Raw genomic sequence first — 16,038 nt, 5'->3', positions numbered from 1 at the left:
CCCCTTGGAGGCAATGTTGATAGTGGAGGTAATTAGGTCCTTGCCACCAGACGGGAGACCTAGATTGTATTCCCAGCTCCTGGCTATAGCCCTGTCCATTGCAAGCACTTGGGGCAGGTAGTCTATGCTTCAAAAACCCTCCTTCCCAATGCAGCATGACCCGCAAGCAGATGTCACGTATTACTTTGTAATAGGGAAAGGCTTTCAAAGATGAAAAAGGACTGTTTTCTCACCCCTTACCAGGAAAAAGTAAAGAGTACCACTGAGGTGACCAGCTAGAAGAATCACTCTACTTGTTTGAGATTTTTCCCTTGACCCTCTTGGGTGTTGGCTTTGTGTTTTCTAGCTCTTGGGCGTAGTCTCCCAGCTAGCCAAGCAGAATCTGCGATTGCTGGTCCTAGGCCGGAAGCACATGCTAACACAGCGTTCCCGGTGGACAAAGGATGAGATGGAAAAAATACGAAAGCAAGCCAGCTGTTTTTTTGCTGATGACATGTAAGTATTAGTAGTATCGAGTAGATTTTACTGCATTCCAGTCATCTGCTTATTAGCTACCTACTTTTGACATTTTAAAAATATGTGTATGTATTGTACACAACTGTAGTAGTTGACTTCTTGTTCTTAAAGCAAAATAGCTAGGAAAGGCTACTTATGAAGGAAAGCGGCATATTTCATTCTTCTAAATATCTGTTTATTTATCTGTTTATTTGAAAGACAGAGTGGCAGAGAGAGTTAGAGAACTTTTGTCTGTTGCTTCACTCCCTAAATGTCCACAACAGCCAAGTCTGGGCCAGACTGAAGCCAGGAGATAGGAATTCCATCCTGGTCTGCCATGTAGGTGGCAGAGGCCCAAGTACTTGGACCGTTTTTCACTGCCAGGAAGCTGGATTGGAAACGGAGCAGTTGCAACTCAAACCAGCACTCCATTATAGGATGCCAGCATTGCACAGACAGCTTAACCCACTGTGCCACAATGCTGGCTCCCACGAGGTTTATTTCAGCTTATAATTTTGGAGGATCATGATTCAAGATCCAGCAGTCCCACTGATTCAGTGCCTGGAAACTGTTCTTGCTAACAGAGCCCCCCAAGGTAGCACAGTACGTAACATGGCAAGAGGGCTGTGTGTGTCTGTGTTGTTCCTTATAAAGCCACTATTATTTTGTCATGCGGCTCCATCCTAATAGGCTAATCCTATTTTTAAAATAGATTTATTTGGGGAAAAGTAAAAGATGGCAGAAGAGGGAAGGAGCTTATTGCTCTAGTCTAGGGGAAGATAGTTTTAAAAAGTGGACAGAATATAATTACAGGGAAGAGTTATGGAGAAAACAACAGAGGAAACTCCACTCAAATTAGAGGGACACTGTGGACCTACATGGAGGGTATGAACGTGCACAACTCAGTACCCCGGCAGCCAAGATCGTCAGCACAAGCTTTGGAATGAGGTTAGACCAGATTGTAGCAGATAAAGCTACTGGAGACAAAGCTGCAGGAAGAGCCTGGCTTGGGTCCACTGGGAGCCCTGTGGGGGACAGTATACCTGCCAAAATAGAGGGAGGGGGGGCACATTTCTCTCTCTCTGAGAGATGGTGGGTGCCATTTTGGGCATAGATAGCAGCCGTGCCCGCTCATGTCCACTCACCCAACAACCATCCAAGAGGAGATGCCTGAGTCTGGCCAAGAGAATTGAGAAGAGGCTGGGTGCTTGTGACTGTGGGAGCCTTGTGTGCTAGGACTCTGAAAAAACTATGGCTGTGTGGAAAGGCACAGGGTGTGGCTTGGACTTTGGGCAGTCACTGTGGGCAGTTCCACAGACTCAAGACTCCCTGATTCCCTGGTGAGGGTCATTGCTGCAGGATCTGTGTTCACACCAAGGACTGCATGGGTTGCACAGATCCTTTGTGTGGTTCTTGTGGAAGCATGGATGAAAATTATGTGCACTGGGGCTAGCGCCCAGGCATTGGTCTCCTTTGAGGAGAGAAGTTGAAAGAACAGACAATCCACTAAGCCACAGAGTCATAGTTCAAAGATAAAAGCCATCATAAGAGTAGGGGGAGAGCATCACCACAAAATGCCTAATAATAAACACAACAGTTCAAGAAACAAGAATGAGGAAGACAACTGACACCCCCCAAAAAATACAACACTTCAATACTAGAATATGAAGATGAAGAGATTGAAGAATTTCCAGAGGGACCTGTACTGTGGCATAGCGGTAAAGCCACCACCTGCAGTGCCAGCATCCAAATGAGTCTTGGTTCAAGTCCCAACTGCTCCACTTCTGATCCAGCTCCCTGCGTTGGCTGGGAAAGCAGTACAAGATGGCCCAAGTCCTTGGGTCCCTGCACCTGTGTGGGAGACTCTGAAGAAGCTCCTGCTCCTAGGTTCGGATTGGCACAGCTCTGGCCTTTTGGGGAGTGAACCACAGATGGAAGACCTCTCTCTCTCTCTCTCTCTCTAACTCTGCCTTTCAAATAAATAAATAAATCTTTTTTTAAAAAAAGAAAGAAATGCCAGGAATGGAATTCAAAAAATTGATTGTAGGATTACTTAGAAATAATCAGAAGCAAATTCATAAACTAAAGAAATCCGTATATGACATGAATGAAAATTTTGCCCATGAAATTGAGATTTTAAAGAGAAATCAAAATGAAATATTGGAAATGAAGAATTCAGTAGAACAAATAAAAAATGCAGTAGAAACCCTTAAGAACAGACTCAATGAAGCAGAAGAAAGAATATCTGAGCTAGAAGACAAATCTCTGGAAATCTTATATCAGACCAAGAAAGAAATTAGAAACTAAAAAGCAGTGTTAGAGATCTATGGGATGCTATCAAACTACCCAACATACAGGTCTCAGGAGTTCCTGAAGGTGTGGAAAGAGAGAATGAATTTGAAGGCCTTTTTAGTGAAATAATTACAGAAAACTTTCTAATTTGGAGAAAGAAAGGGATGTCCAAGTAGAGGAAGCACATAGAACTCCTAATAGACAGGACCAGAAAAGATCTTCACAAAATGTTGTAGTCAAACTCTCCACAGTAAAACATAAAGAAAAGATTCTCAAATATGCACAAGAGAAATGTGATTACTTTCAGAGGATCTCCAGTTAGACTCACAGCTGACTTTTCATCAGAAATCCTGCAGGCTATGAGAGAATGGCAAGATATATTCCAAGTCTTAAGAGAAAAAAACTGTCAACCCAGATACTGTACCCTACAAAGCTCTTGTTTTTGAATGAAAGTTAAATAAATACCTTCCATAACAAACAGAAATTGAAAGAATTCATCACCACCCATCCAGCCTTACATAAGATGCTTAAGGATGTGCTATACACAGAACATAGTAAACAGAAAATCAGCAAGGAAACAATAGAGTTAGCCAACACTATAGACCAAATGAACCTAGCGGATATCTATGGAACTTTTCATCCTACAGATGCAGAATACACATTCTTCTCACAGTGCATGAAACTTTCTCTAGAATAGAACACATGCCATGTCATAAAGCAAGTCTCAGAAAATTAAAAAAAAAAAAAAAAAACCGACATCATACCATGCATCTTCTCTGACCCCAATGGAATGAAGCTGGAAATCAACAACTCAAGAATCTCTAGCATATATGTAAACACATGGATACTGAGCAACATGCTCCTGAATGGATAGTGGGTCATTGAAGAAATCAAAAGAGAAACAAGACCCCTACCTTACACCTTAAACAAAAATCCACTCAAAATGGATTAAAGACCTAAATCTTTGACCTGATACCATCAAATTATTAGAGAACATTGGAAAAACCCTGCAAGACATTGGCATAGGCAAAGAGTTCTTAGAAAAGACCCCAGATGCACAGGCATTCAAAGCCAAAATTGACAGATGGGATTACATCAAATTGAGAAACTTCTGCACTGCAAAAGAATCACTGAGTAAAGTGAAGAGGCAGCCAACAGAATGGGAGAAATTATTTGCAAACTATGCAACTGATAAAGGATTAATCTACTGTATTTTTATTTCGTTTTAGTTTTATCCTTTCTGTTTCTGTTTTCTGGTATTTTAAAAGAGATGACTAAACAGTAATTTTAGGATTGACTTTGTCCTCCTGTATAGACTTGGTGTTTTGTTTTTAGACCATCACAAATTTATTATAGAAAAAAATATTTTAATCAAACTATGAATAATATATAGGGGGTCTTCAAAGCATTCACGGAAAATGAATGTTAGGAAAAAAACTATTCATGGATTTCTAAAAAAATTCAGTGAATTGTTTCAAATTCTATTTGAGGAATACAAACTTCATGCATTTAATATGTGCAGGCCGGCGCCGCGGCTCACTAGGCTAATCTTCCACCTTGCGGCGCCGGCACACCGGGTTCTAGTCCCGGTCGGGGCGCCGGATTCTGTCCCGGTTGCCCCTCTTCCAGTCCAGCTCTCTGCTGTGGCCAGGGAGTGCAGTGGAGGATGGCCCAAGTGCTTGGGCCCTGCACCCCATGGGAGACCAGGAAAAGCACCTGGCTCCTGGCTCCTGCCATCGGATCAGCGCGGTGCGCCGGCCGCAGCGCGCTGGCCACGGCGGCCATTGGAGGGTGAACCAACGGCAAAGGAAGACCTTTCTCTCTGTCTCTCTCTCTCACTGTCCACTCTGCCTGTCAAAAAAAATGCATTTAATATGTGCAAATTTGGGAACATGGTGATTCTTCCCCCCCCTACTTCCCTCTACCCATACTCTCACCCATATTCCTCCTCCTCCTCCCTTTCCCATTCTGTTTTATAGAGGTAATTTTCAGTTAATTTTGTAGTCATAAATTAACCCTACACTAAGTAGAGATAAAGTTTTAGTAAAATAAACTATTAATTCAGGCCGGCGCCGCGGCTCACTAGGCTAATCCTCCGCCTAGCGGCACTGGCACACCGGGTTCTAGTCCCGGTCGGGGCGCCGGATTCTGTCCCGGTTGCCCCTCTTCCAGGCCAGCTCTCTGCTGTGGTCAGGGAGTGCAGTGGAGGATGGCCCAGGTGCTTGGGCCCTGCACCCCATGGGAGACCAGGAAAAGCACCTGGCTCCTGGCTCCTGCCATCGAATCAGCGTGGTGCGCCGGCCGCAGCGCACTGGCCGCGGCCGCCATTGGAGGGTGAACCAATGGCAAAGGAAGACCTTTCTCTCTGTCTCTCACTGTCCACTCTGCCTGTCAAAAAAAAAAAAAAAGAAAGAAAAATAAACTATTAATTCCATTTTTCTACCAAAAAATGTTAATTGAAAATAGATCTTGGGGGCAAGAGCCGCGGCTCAATAGGCTAATCCTCCACCTTGCGGCGCCGGCACACCGGGTTCTAGTTCCAGTCGGGGCGCCGGATTCTGTCCCGGTTGCCCCTCTTCCAGTCCAGCTCTCTGCTGTGGCCCGGGAATGCAGTGCAGGATGGCCCAAGTACTTGGGCCCTGCACCCCATGGGAGAACAGGATAAGCACCTGGCTCCTGCCTTCGGATAGGCGTGGTGCGCTGACTGCAGTGCGCAGGCCACGGCGGCCTTTGGAGGGTGAACCAACGGCAAAGGAAGACCTTTCTCTCTGTCTCTCTCTCTCACTGTCCACTCTGCCTGTCAAAAAATAAAATAAAAAAAAAAAACTTAAAGAAAATAGATCTTGGTTAAAAAATAAGAATAGGAATAGGAAAGGGAGGAGGAAGAGGGGTGGGAGTGTGGGTGGGAGGGCGGGTACAGTGGGAAGAATCACTATATTTCTAAAGTTGTATTTATGAAATGCATGAACTTTGTATTCCTTAAATAAAAGTTTCTTTGAAAAAAATAAAATAAATTTATTTATTTGAAATACAGACTTACAGAGGGTCAGAGAGAAGGAGTTCTTCTGTCTGCTGGTTTACTTCCCCAGTGACCACTATGGCCAAGGCTGGGCCAGCCAGAAGCAGGGAGCCTGAAACTCCATCTGGATCCCCCATGTGGGAGCTGGATTGGAAATGGAGCAGCTTGGACTCAAACCAGCAGCAATATGGGATGTCAGCAGCTTTACTCACTACAGAATGCCGGCCCCATCCCCCATTTATTAAAGAGGTAAAATGGCTCTCAATGCATGAAGCAGGAGGCTAACCCCAAATCCAGATCCCAAACCAAATCCCTTTTGTCTTTAGCTGGAAGGAAGTGCTTCCATTTCTCCAAGAGTAAATGACTTAGTGTTTTTCATAGAGTTACTTTAGGCAGTATTGGGTAGACATTAGGAGTACAGGCTTGGGAATTAGTCTCCCCAGGTTCAAATCATTGTTCTGCCACTTCCTGTCTGGGAAAGATGTGCCCCTTCTCTGTATCCTCCTTTCTTATATAACCCTCACAGTATTATTAAGAAGATTAAATGAGATAATATTTGTAAATAGTGCATGTAAAACTCATGGTACAGCGTAAAATACATGGAAAACATATATTAGTTGTTTTCATCATCATTATTTTTCTTACATAGAAGAATTGGATAAAAGCAAATGGTTTCATCAAGAAGCCTGTTGGAAGTGCCAGTGTTGTGACATAGCAGGTTAAGCCACTGCTTGCCACACCAGCATCCCACATCACTACTCCAGTTCTGATCCAGCTCTCTGCTGATGCACCTGAGGAAGCAACAGATGATGGCTCAAGTACTTGGGAACTTGCCACTCATATGGGATATCCAGATGGAATTCTAGGCTCCTGGCTTCAGACTTGCCCAGCCCAAATCATTACAGGCATAAATCTTTTTTTTTTAAATCCTGTTGAAAATTCGTCTCACTCTTGTTTTGAAGCCAGTATTTATTTATTTTTCTTTTTAAGATTTATTTTATTTATTTGAAATGCAGAGAGGGAGAAATATACAGAGAGAACTTTCAAGCCAAAGCTAAGAGCTTCTTCTGGGTCTCCTATATAGGTCCTAGGGCCATCTTCCACTGCTTTCCCAGGAGCATTAGCAAGGAACTGGATCAGAAGTGGAGCAGCCATAACTCAAACTCGCGCCCATATGGGATGCTGGCATTGCAGGCGGTGGCTTAACCTGCTAAGCAACAGCGCTGGCCCCAAGACCTGTATTTTTTACATCAGCTATTTCCAAGCTCAGTGGTAAAAACTGATTTACTGACCTTGTATGGCTTTGGATTTGAAAATTTAAATTTCTAACATTAACTCTGTTTTCTACTAATGTGCCAAAGAAGCCTATTTATATATATATATTTATTTATTTATTTATTTATTTATTTTTGACAGGCAGAGTAGACAGTGAGAGAGACAGAGAGAAAGGTCTTCCTTTTCCATTGGTTCACCCTCCAATGGCCACTCCGGCGGCGTGCTGCGCCGATCTGAAGCCAGGATCCAGGTGCTTCTCCTGGTCTCCCATGTGGGTGCGGGGCCCAAGGACTTGGGCCGTCCTCCACTGCACTCCCAGGCCACAGCAGAGAGCTGGACTGGAAGAGGAGCAACCGGGACAGAATCCGGCGCCCCAACTGGGACTAGAACCCGGTGTGCCAGCGCCGCAGGCAGAGGATTAGCCTAGTGAGCCGTGGCACCGGCCTATTTATTTATTTTTTGTAAGCGAGATAGCAAGGTTTATTGAGGTAGGGCATCTGTCAGAATGGATGGGACAGAATCTGAGAGAGTGCCCAGTCACCCAGACTGGGGAGAGCAAGGTTACATGGTTAAATGGAGAGAATCCACCTGGCAGGCCAGGCAGGTGGCTCAGCAGAGAGCTGAGTGCTGAGCGGGCAGTCTGTATTCAGACTGGAGCTTATAAGGGAAAGGGGTCCAGTTCTCTTCCCCTCCTTCTCCAAAACAGAGAGAAAGTATAATTAATCCATGTAACTGTCATCCAGTTCCAACAGTTATAATTTTGCTAACCTTGTCCTGTATAAACTCCTACATTATCATTTTCTTTTTTATTCTCTTTTTTCCTGTAGATTTTTAAGGCAAATTCCAGTCATTTTATCATTTCACTTGAAATAGTTTAATCTGTAAAGTGAACTTTAAATGGTCCTACTTTGGGTCATTTGAATCAAGGCAAATACTAAGTGGTCTTCTAAAAGATCATGGGAAATGCACATTTTGAAAAATCTGCATGGGTTTCAAAACTTTTTGCACCAGAATTAACATTTTAATTCTGTTTTTCACAAGCTTTTGAAATGCCCTTGTAGGTCACGTGTAGAGACCTCAATTTCCTGAGCCAAGGAAGTTACTGCTGTTTTTATAGGGCATATACTGAAATGGCAGAGGGTCAGGGTCTGTTGGAGACCGAGTCATTGCTCCTCGGAAAGCTGGAAGGCCTTTTATGTGCTGCTTGCACGCTGCTTTGAGATACCAGTTTCAGCTGTAGGGGCCGGCAGTTACGTGGCAGTTTTCCAGAAAGTGTCATCCTTCCCTAGTAGTCTCTTGGCTGTTTCTTGAATTTGGGTGAAGAAAGAGAAAGCGAGTGTACTCTGTGATGAACAAGGCAAACAGGAAAAACACCCACAGTGAGCCAATTTTTGAGTGTGAAGAAAACACTGTTGCTAGACTTACACAAATGTTTAGCGGGAGTGCCCTGTGAGCTGTCGGAGATCCACGCATGCCCTTCCCCTCAGTTTGCTGTCTGTGCCATCACCACTGGCTGAGAAATTCTAGCAGGTTCATAAGTATCACTGAGCTCAGGGTGCTGAAGAGATCAGAGGCATTCTGGGAAAGCAGGAAAATAAGACGCACAGTGAAAGGCTGTTCCCTGCCTCTTTGGGTGAGCTTGATCGTGTCCTTTCTTATGCCTGATTCAGCTCGGAGGATGACCCATTCCTTCTCTATGCTACGCTGCACTCAGGAAATCACTGCAAGTTTATCACAAAAGACCTGATGCGGGACCACAAGGCCTGTCTGCCTGATGCCAAAACCCAACGCCTGTTCTTTAAGTGGCAGCAGGGACATCAGCTGGCAATTATGAATAGGTTTCCAGCATCAAAAATAACTTTTCAGGTATGGTATCTGTCCTCTTTTTTTAAAATCAAGTTTCTTTTTTTCTCAAAGATTTATTTATTTATTTGAAAGGCAGAGTTACACAGAGAAGAAGAGGCAGAGGCTGAGAGAGGTCTTCCATCTGCTGGTTCACTCCCCAAATGGCCACAATGGCTGGAGCTGGCCGATCCGAAGCCAGGAGCCAGGAGCTTCCTCCAGGTCTCCCACGTGGGCCATCTTCTACTGGCTTTCCCAGGACATAGCAGAGAGCTGGATTGGGAGTGGAGCAGCCAGGATGCGAACTAGTGCCCATGTGGGATGCCGGCACTGCGAGCAGTGGCTTTACCTGCTACGCCACAACGCCGGTCCCCTCTATGTACTGTAAACTGAGTCACAAGTATAGGAAGAATATAGCATGGCTAAAAGAATGTTGAAACTAGCTGAAGGCTCTGAATACTTGATTTATCTCAGTTTCAGTGTGACATTTGATGGTAGCCAGTTCCTAGAAACCAAGAGTCTTCTAGAGCAGAAGTTTTCATAGGTCAACCCCAAACTAATGGCCATAGGGAAAACACCTGAGATGTCATCAGTTGTGACCCCAATTATATCATCAATTATGACTTCTCATATTTCACTTTACTGGGTTTTTTTTTAGACTTATTTATTTATTTATTTATTTGAAAGCAGAGTTACAGAGAGGCAGAGACAGAGAGAGAGAGAGATCTTCCATCTGCTGGTTCGCTTCTCAAATGGCCTCAACAGCCAGAATTGGGCCATTCAGGAGCCAGGAGCTTCTTCATGGTCTCCCACCTAGGTCCAGGGGCCCAAGATCGTGGGCCATCTTCTACTGCTTTCCCAGGCCATAATAGAGAGCTGGATCAGAAGTGGAGCAGCTAGGACTTGAGCTGGCACCCATATGGGATGCTGGCACTGCAGGCAGTGGCTTTACCCACTACACAGCGCTGGCCCCTCACTTTACTGTTTGTTATAAAATGATACCACAGAGATTGTCAGCAAAATATGGCTTATGACATAGAACATCTGGCCTGTTTTTCTCAAAAACAATAAAAAAAGAAAAGTAGAGATGAAAAAAGAAGTTCTTGATTAAAAGGCAGTTAAGCAATATTTCAACCTGTCCCAATGTAATAACTTTATTTCAATTCCTTTTCAAACAAAGAAACCATAAATAAAAATATACACACATACATAATAATTGGGAAAACGTAAATTGTAGAAATTTGATGAAGAAGAATTATTAATTCTTAAATATAATAATGGTATTAATCTTAGATTAAAAAAATCCCTCTGTTTTAAAATTATACTGAAAATATGAGATTTGCTTCAAAATAATACAGTTGGAGAATAGGCAAGAGAAGTGGATGGGCTTTTTTTTTTTTTTAAAGATTTATTTGTGTTATTTGAAAGTCAGATTGCATAGAGAGAGGAGAGACAGAGAGGTCCTGCATCCGATGGTTCACTCCCCAAATGGCCGCAATGGCCAGAGCTGCACCAATCCGAAGCCAGGAACCAGGAGCTTCCTCTGGGTCTCCCACATGGTTACAGGGGCCCAAAGACTTGGGCCACCTCCGCTTCCTTCCCAGGCCATAGCAGAGAGCCAGATCTGAAGCAGAGCAGCCGGGGCTTGACCTAGCGCCCATATGGAATGCCAGTGCTTCTGGCCAGGGTGTTAACCGCTGCACCACAGCACTGACTCCTGTGGATGGGCTTTAAATGAAGTAAGTTAACTATGAGTTGATTATAAACTGGATGCATGAGAGTTCATGATACTATTTGTCTACCTTGTTGTGTTCAAAACTGTTCTCTCTTATATAAAACTAAAGGCAAAAAAGGATTCAATATTCTGTAAATGTGATATTCTTAAGAGTCTTTAACCTAAAGAATGACACCTTCACAGAAAAAAAATAAAAGGGCCCTCTACTATTAGAGTTCATCTTCAGTTAGCTGATCTTTGAAAATCCAGTGCTAAGTAAGACAGGAATACCCCTCTGAAGCAAAGTGAGAAATTATTATAAAGAACAAGAAATGGCTAAGGAGCCCTTTAGTGCCGTTCACATTTGTTCTTTTTAATTCAACAGCGGATTCTCAGCTATGACACAGTGGTACAGACAACTGGAGACTCGTGGCACATACCATATGATGAAGACCTGGTCAAAAGATACTCCTATGAAGTGCCAACCAAGTGGCTTTGCCTCCACCAAAAGCATAAAGACACTTAACTCCCTGGTAAATTTTGGTTTGGGTGCCCTCCCAGTTGGCATCAAAGCTCTTAACTTGATGCTCATGTAGGGCATTGCCTCTGTCCTGAAGGTAAAAGTATTCAATTAACACGGTTTGATCCAGTGAGTTTGTGTGTCAATAAATTGATGTTTTTTAAATTAAAAGAGATACAATATATTTTCATAACCACTTGGATTTTTCTCTCTGACACTTGTTTCCAGAAGTTTGTCCAGTGTTGGTAAACTCGGCGCATAGTGAAGCCTGGATTTGTATTATAGGGCCAGCTTCCCACTTAACTTGCGTGACAGGAGTACTTCTGGTATCATCTGCTACTACTACTACTGACTTCTGACCTCAACTTCCAGGCCCACTAGTAGCTGAACCAGTCCACGTGGCCCTGGACCACTCATGTTGTTTCTTTTTTTTTTTTTTTTTAATTATTTTTTTGACAGGCAGAGTGGACAGTGAGAGAGACAGACAGAGAGAAAGGTCTTCCTTTGCCGTTGGTTCACCCTCCAATGGCTGCTGCAGCCGGCGCAGTGTGCTGATCCGATGGCAGGAGCCAGGTACTTATCCTGGTCTCCCATGGGGTGCAGGGCCTAAGCACTTGGGCCATCCTCCACTGCACTCCCTGGCCACAGCAGAGAGCTGGACTGGAAGAGGGGCAACCGGGACAGAATCCGGCGCCCCGACCGGGACTAGAACCCGGTGTGCCAGCACCGCAAGGCGGAGGATTAGCCTAGTGAGCTGCGGCGCCAGCTAGACTCATGTTGTTTCTAAACACCTTCTTCCATCTCTGAGGTTCTCCTAACAACATTGAATCGTTTATGGTCGTGTGTGATAAATTGGCCACAGTATCAGAGGCTTGTCAGCCACTTCTGATTACTGACTGCACTATGATTTGAGTTGGAGAAGAGGTGGCAACCCATTCTCTTTAGACTAGGATTGTTTCTTCATTTTGTAATCCTTCCTACTTGGCTCAGCATTTTGAACCAGTGAATTCCATCACTCAGTTTGAGAAATGTATACAGATTTTATTTAATCAATTTGACTTAGTTCACCAAAGTGGTAAACTTTTAATAGTTGCCTCTCTGTATTACACACTAGCTAGTTTACACCTCACTGGCACTTGATTTCATCTGAAAATATTCGTGTCTACGCTACCTTATGACAGTTTTTTTTTTAAGATTTATTTATTTATTTGAAAGGCACAGTTATAGAAAGGCAGAGGCAGTGAGAGAGAGAGAGAGGTCTTCCATCTGCTGGTTCACTCCCGAAATGGTCACAATGGCCGGACCTGGGTTGATCTGAAGCCAGGAGCCTGGAGCTTTTTCCAGGTCTCCCTTGTGGGTGCAGGGGCCCAAGGACTTTGGCCATCTTCCACTGCTTTCCCAGACCATAGCAGAGAGCTGGATTGGAAGTGGAGCAGCCGGGACTCGAACCAGAGCCCATATGGGATGCTGGCACTGCAGGCAGTGGCTTTACCCGCTATGCCACAGCGCTGGCCCTGACAGGTCTTTTCTTAGCCATACATACTGATTGTATGATTTAATGTTCAGGAACAGAGAAAACTAATCTATGGTGATAAAAATCAAAATAGGAGTTGCCTGAGGAAAGGGATACCAAAGAACTTTCTGGGAGTGATGGAGAGTTCTATACACTGATCTGGGTTAACAGTCATCACTAAATTAAAATGGATGCTTTTACACTATGATAATATATCTCAAAAAGTGTGTTAGCATAAAAATGTATTATTACATAAAATAAGCAATGAACTTATTTTTAAAAAACCATGTACTGGTATATAAATAGGGTATGTATTATATTATGTACAGAGAGACAATGTTGGAAAAATCAAGAAGGAGATGTTTCATCTTCTGCCCAATGGATTTAGCACTACTGCACTCATATACAAAAGAGCTTTCAGGAAAATGTTCAATAAATTGTAACCACTGAAAGATGCTGATAATCAGAAAGCTCTCATAAAACCCAATCTGCTTATTTTCTAAATTTCATAAGCTACATATTTGGAAAACTTTGTTTTTAGTAAACTAAACTGCTTTTCTAAGGAATCATATTATTTTTAAGTTTTATTTATTTATATATTTGAAAGAGCCACAGAGAAAGATTGATCTTCCATCTGTTGGTTCACTCCCCAAATGGCCTCAACAGCTGGGGCTGGGCAAGTCTGAAGCCAGGAGCCGAGAACTTCATCCAGGTGTCCCACATTGGTGGCAGGGACCCAAGTACTTGAGCCATAACCTACTGCCTTCTAGGCTGTGCATTAGCAGGAAGCTGGATGGAGGTAGAGCCAATATACAAATCCTATTCTAATATGGGGTGGGCCTCTCAAGCTGTGCCAAATGCCCACCTCTATCTTATTTTAGGAAAATAATTTTTTAAAAGAAAATTTAAGTTCCTCTAAAAGCCTAATGCAAATTCCCAAGAAGGAGCACATAGAGATGTGAGAGGATACAAGAATTCTAGGTCTTTAGATCAAGAGTGGACCCTGAAGAGCATGAGGTCCAATAGTCACATCTTTTATTTTTATTTTTATTATTATTATTATTATTATTATTATTATTATTTGAAAGAGTTACAGAGAGAGGTAGAGCCAGAGAGAGAAAGGTCTTCCATCCGCTGGTTAACTCCCCAAACTGCCGCAATGGCCAGAGCTGAGCTGATTCAAAGCTAAGTCGCCCACGTGGGTACAGGGACCCAGGGACTTGAGCCATCTTTTACTGCTTTCCCAGGCCACACCAGAGAGCTGGATCAGAAGTGGAGTAGCTGAGACTTGAACTGGTGCCCATATGGGACACTGGCACTGTAGACCAGGGCTTTAACTTGCTGTGCCACAGCGCTGGCCCCTGTGTAGTCATATGTTAAAGATGAATGAGTAACAGACCCAGAAAGATGACAAGGTTTCCCCAAAGCCCATAGCGTTTCAACTATAACCCAGCTATTATGATTCCCTGGCAAGTATTTCTGCTTCTGCTGGACACTGTGATTTAGGCTAGAGTAGTTCATAAAATTTCAGACAGGCTGAATAGTAGCAGTTCCCATATTTACATTTGGAAACTATTTTTAGCCCCTTAAGAGGGAAATATGAGAGGAAAGAAACAAGGGAGTACCTCTGTAAGGGCCTTAGTATCCTAAAAGGGTCACCAACATAGCACATTAGTAGAGAAATTACATCTTGTGACTAATGCCATTCAGAAACAAAACCCTAACTACAACTACTGCTTGAGATTAATTGAGGTTCATATATCCTTTTTCCAGGAATTGGGAAACCACTGTAGAGTGCTCAGTAAGTCACACTGCCGTGATGAACCCTGGGAGCAAAGGAATTCTGTGAAGGAAGGTAGCTGGTACCAAACACTTTGGCTGCCCATTTATGGTCTGGTCACTTTTATGAAACAAAAGCTACCTGTTGAACAAGGTCACAGACACAGTGAAAAGAAGGAATTCTTTAACAAGCAGTACCTGGGTTGAGAGAGTGTGCCTTTGAAGTCAGTCTCGAACAATGAAGGCTTTGAAAGAACATTGACTTTGTCACTTAAAAGTATTTCTTAAACTGCTGTGTGCTTTTCCTTTGGCATTCTCCTGAATTTATACTTGCTCTTCCTCCCACTATTCTCAGCCCCAGTAATGAGAAAGTCTTAAGGGAGAAGCTTGGGTTTATTCTTTCAGGGCTCCATCAGAACTGCCTTATCCATGTTCCTTGTTCATCATAAGTTAATTTTTCTCTTTAAGTTTTTTTCAGCTGCCCTCAGGTACTGTAAAACGTATATGTGTTCACATTAAATCTCTTCTTCCCTGATAGCTTCATTCTTAAGCAGGAATGGAAAGCAAAGGTATATTCAATAGGTGTCTGAGTTCTGGTCCATCATAATGAATTTTCTCTCTTTTTGCTAAAAATCAAAACTATCAGGGCAGTTGGGGACAAAGATAAATGGAGTCCAGATCTGGTATTTTGCCCATTCTACTTCAATTCAGAATTTATAGAGTAAAAAGGATCCAAGTCAGCCTTGTGGGAATGAAGTTTGGGAACATAGACCACCATTATGAAATGGCAGTATTTAGAATTGGATATTCTTTCAAGACTGGGATATAAGCAGATACAAATCTCAGTAAAAGTGACTAGGCAATAGCTGGAATCTCCTGTAGCCCACAAGGAAGGAGAGAATTGCCAGTTAAAATAAAGGACTCCCAATAAAATTTGAATTTTCAGATTTGTGTGTCTGTGTGTCAGTATGTCCCAAGTATTGCAGACATACTTAAACTAAAAATATTCATTGCCTATCTGAAATTTACATTTAACTGAACATCCTGTATTTTTCTTTGCTCAGTGGCAACCCCAGGTGGAGATTAGTGGAAGTATGAGGGGCAGAGAGAAATGGGGCTGCTATATAGCCCTGAAGCCCAGCAGCCCCATGGGAGGCAGGAGGAGAACGTGAATAAAAAGGGTAGTCCAAAGCACTTGGAAAGGGCAGAAAGGAGAGAAGAGCCGCTTCTCCCGGCCCCATCCCAGCGAGTGCCCAGCGCTCTGCTTGTCTGATTACATAAGCGCAGGGAATTCCTTTCAGGGGTCTTCTTAAGAGGAAGCCATAGAAAATAGCAAGATGGCTGGTGCTGTGGCATAGCAAAGTCACCACCTGCAATGTTGGCATCCCATATGGGCACCAGTTTGAGTCCCAGCTGCTCTACTTCCGATCCAGCTCCCTGCTGATGATCTGGGAAGGCTGTAGAGGATGGCTCACGTGCTTGGGTCCCTGGATCCATGTGGGAGATGCTGAAGAAGATCCTGGCTCCTGGCTTCAACCTGGCCCAGCACTGGCCATTGCAGCCATTTGGGGAATAAACCTGTAAGTGGA

General features: G+C 43.5%; 1 protein-coding gene across 17 annotated transcripts in view; it reads left to right on the top strand.

Moving 5' to 3' along the window:
- PRORP (protein only RNase P catalytic subunit) overlaps positions 1-11,328 on the top strand; it is a 154,764-nt gene extending 143,436 nt beyond the window's left edge. For 11 of the 17 annotated variants that reach the window (XM_070053746.2, XM_008269497.5, XM_070053748.2 and 8 more), the window contains 3 exons: positions 347-495; positions 8,752-8,947; positions 11,023-11,328. In XM_070053746.2, the coding sequence (XP_069909847.1) occupies positions 347-495; positions 8,752-8,947; positions 11,023-11,163 (486 nt within the window). In that variant the 3' untranslated portion in view covers positions 11,164-11,328. Of the gene's footprint in view, positions 1-346; positions 496-5,821; positions 6,056-8,751; positions 8,948-11,022 lie in introns of those variants that run through there. The other 6 variants (XM_070053743.2, XM_070053741.2, XM_070053742.2 and 3 more) reach the window with 3 other exon arrangements.
- The last annotated feature ends 4,710 nt before the right edge of the window (positions 11,329-16,038 follow it).

Source organism: Oryctolagus cuniculus, chromosome 12, assembly GCF_051225735.1.
Source record: "Oryctolagus cuniculus isolate XC-2025 breed Fujian yellow rabbit chromosome 12, ASM5122573v1, whole genome shotgun sequence".
In the NCBI taxonomy this organism is placed as follows: Eukaryota; Metazoa; Chordata; class Mammalia; order Lagomorpha; family Leporidae; genus Oryctolagus; species Oryctolagus cuniculus.
Note: the sequence above shows the minus strand (reverse complement) of the source record. Positions and strands in the feature narration are given on the sequence as shown.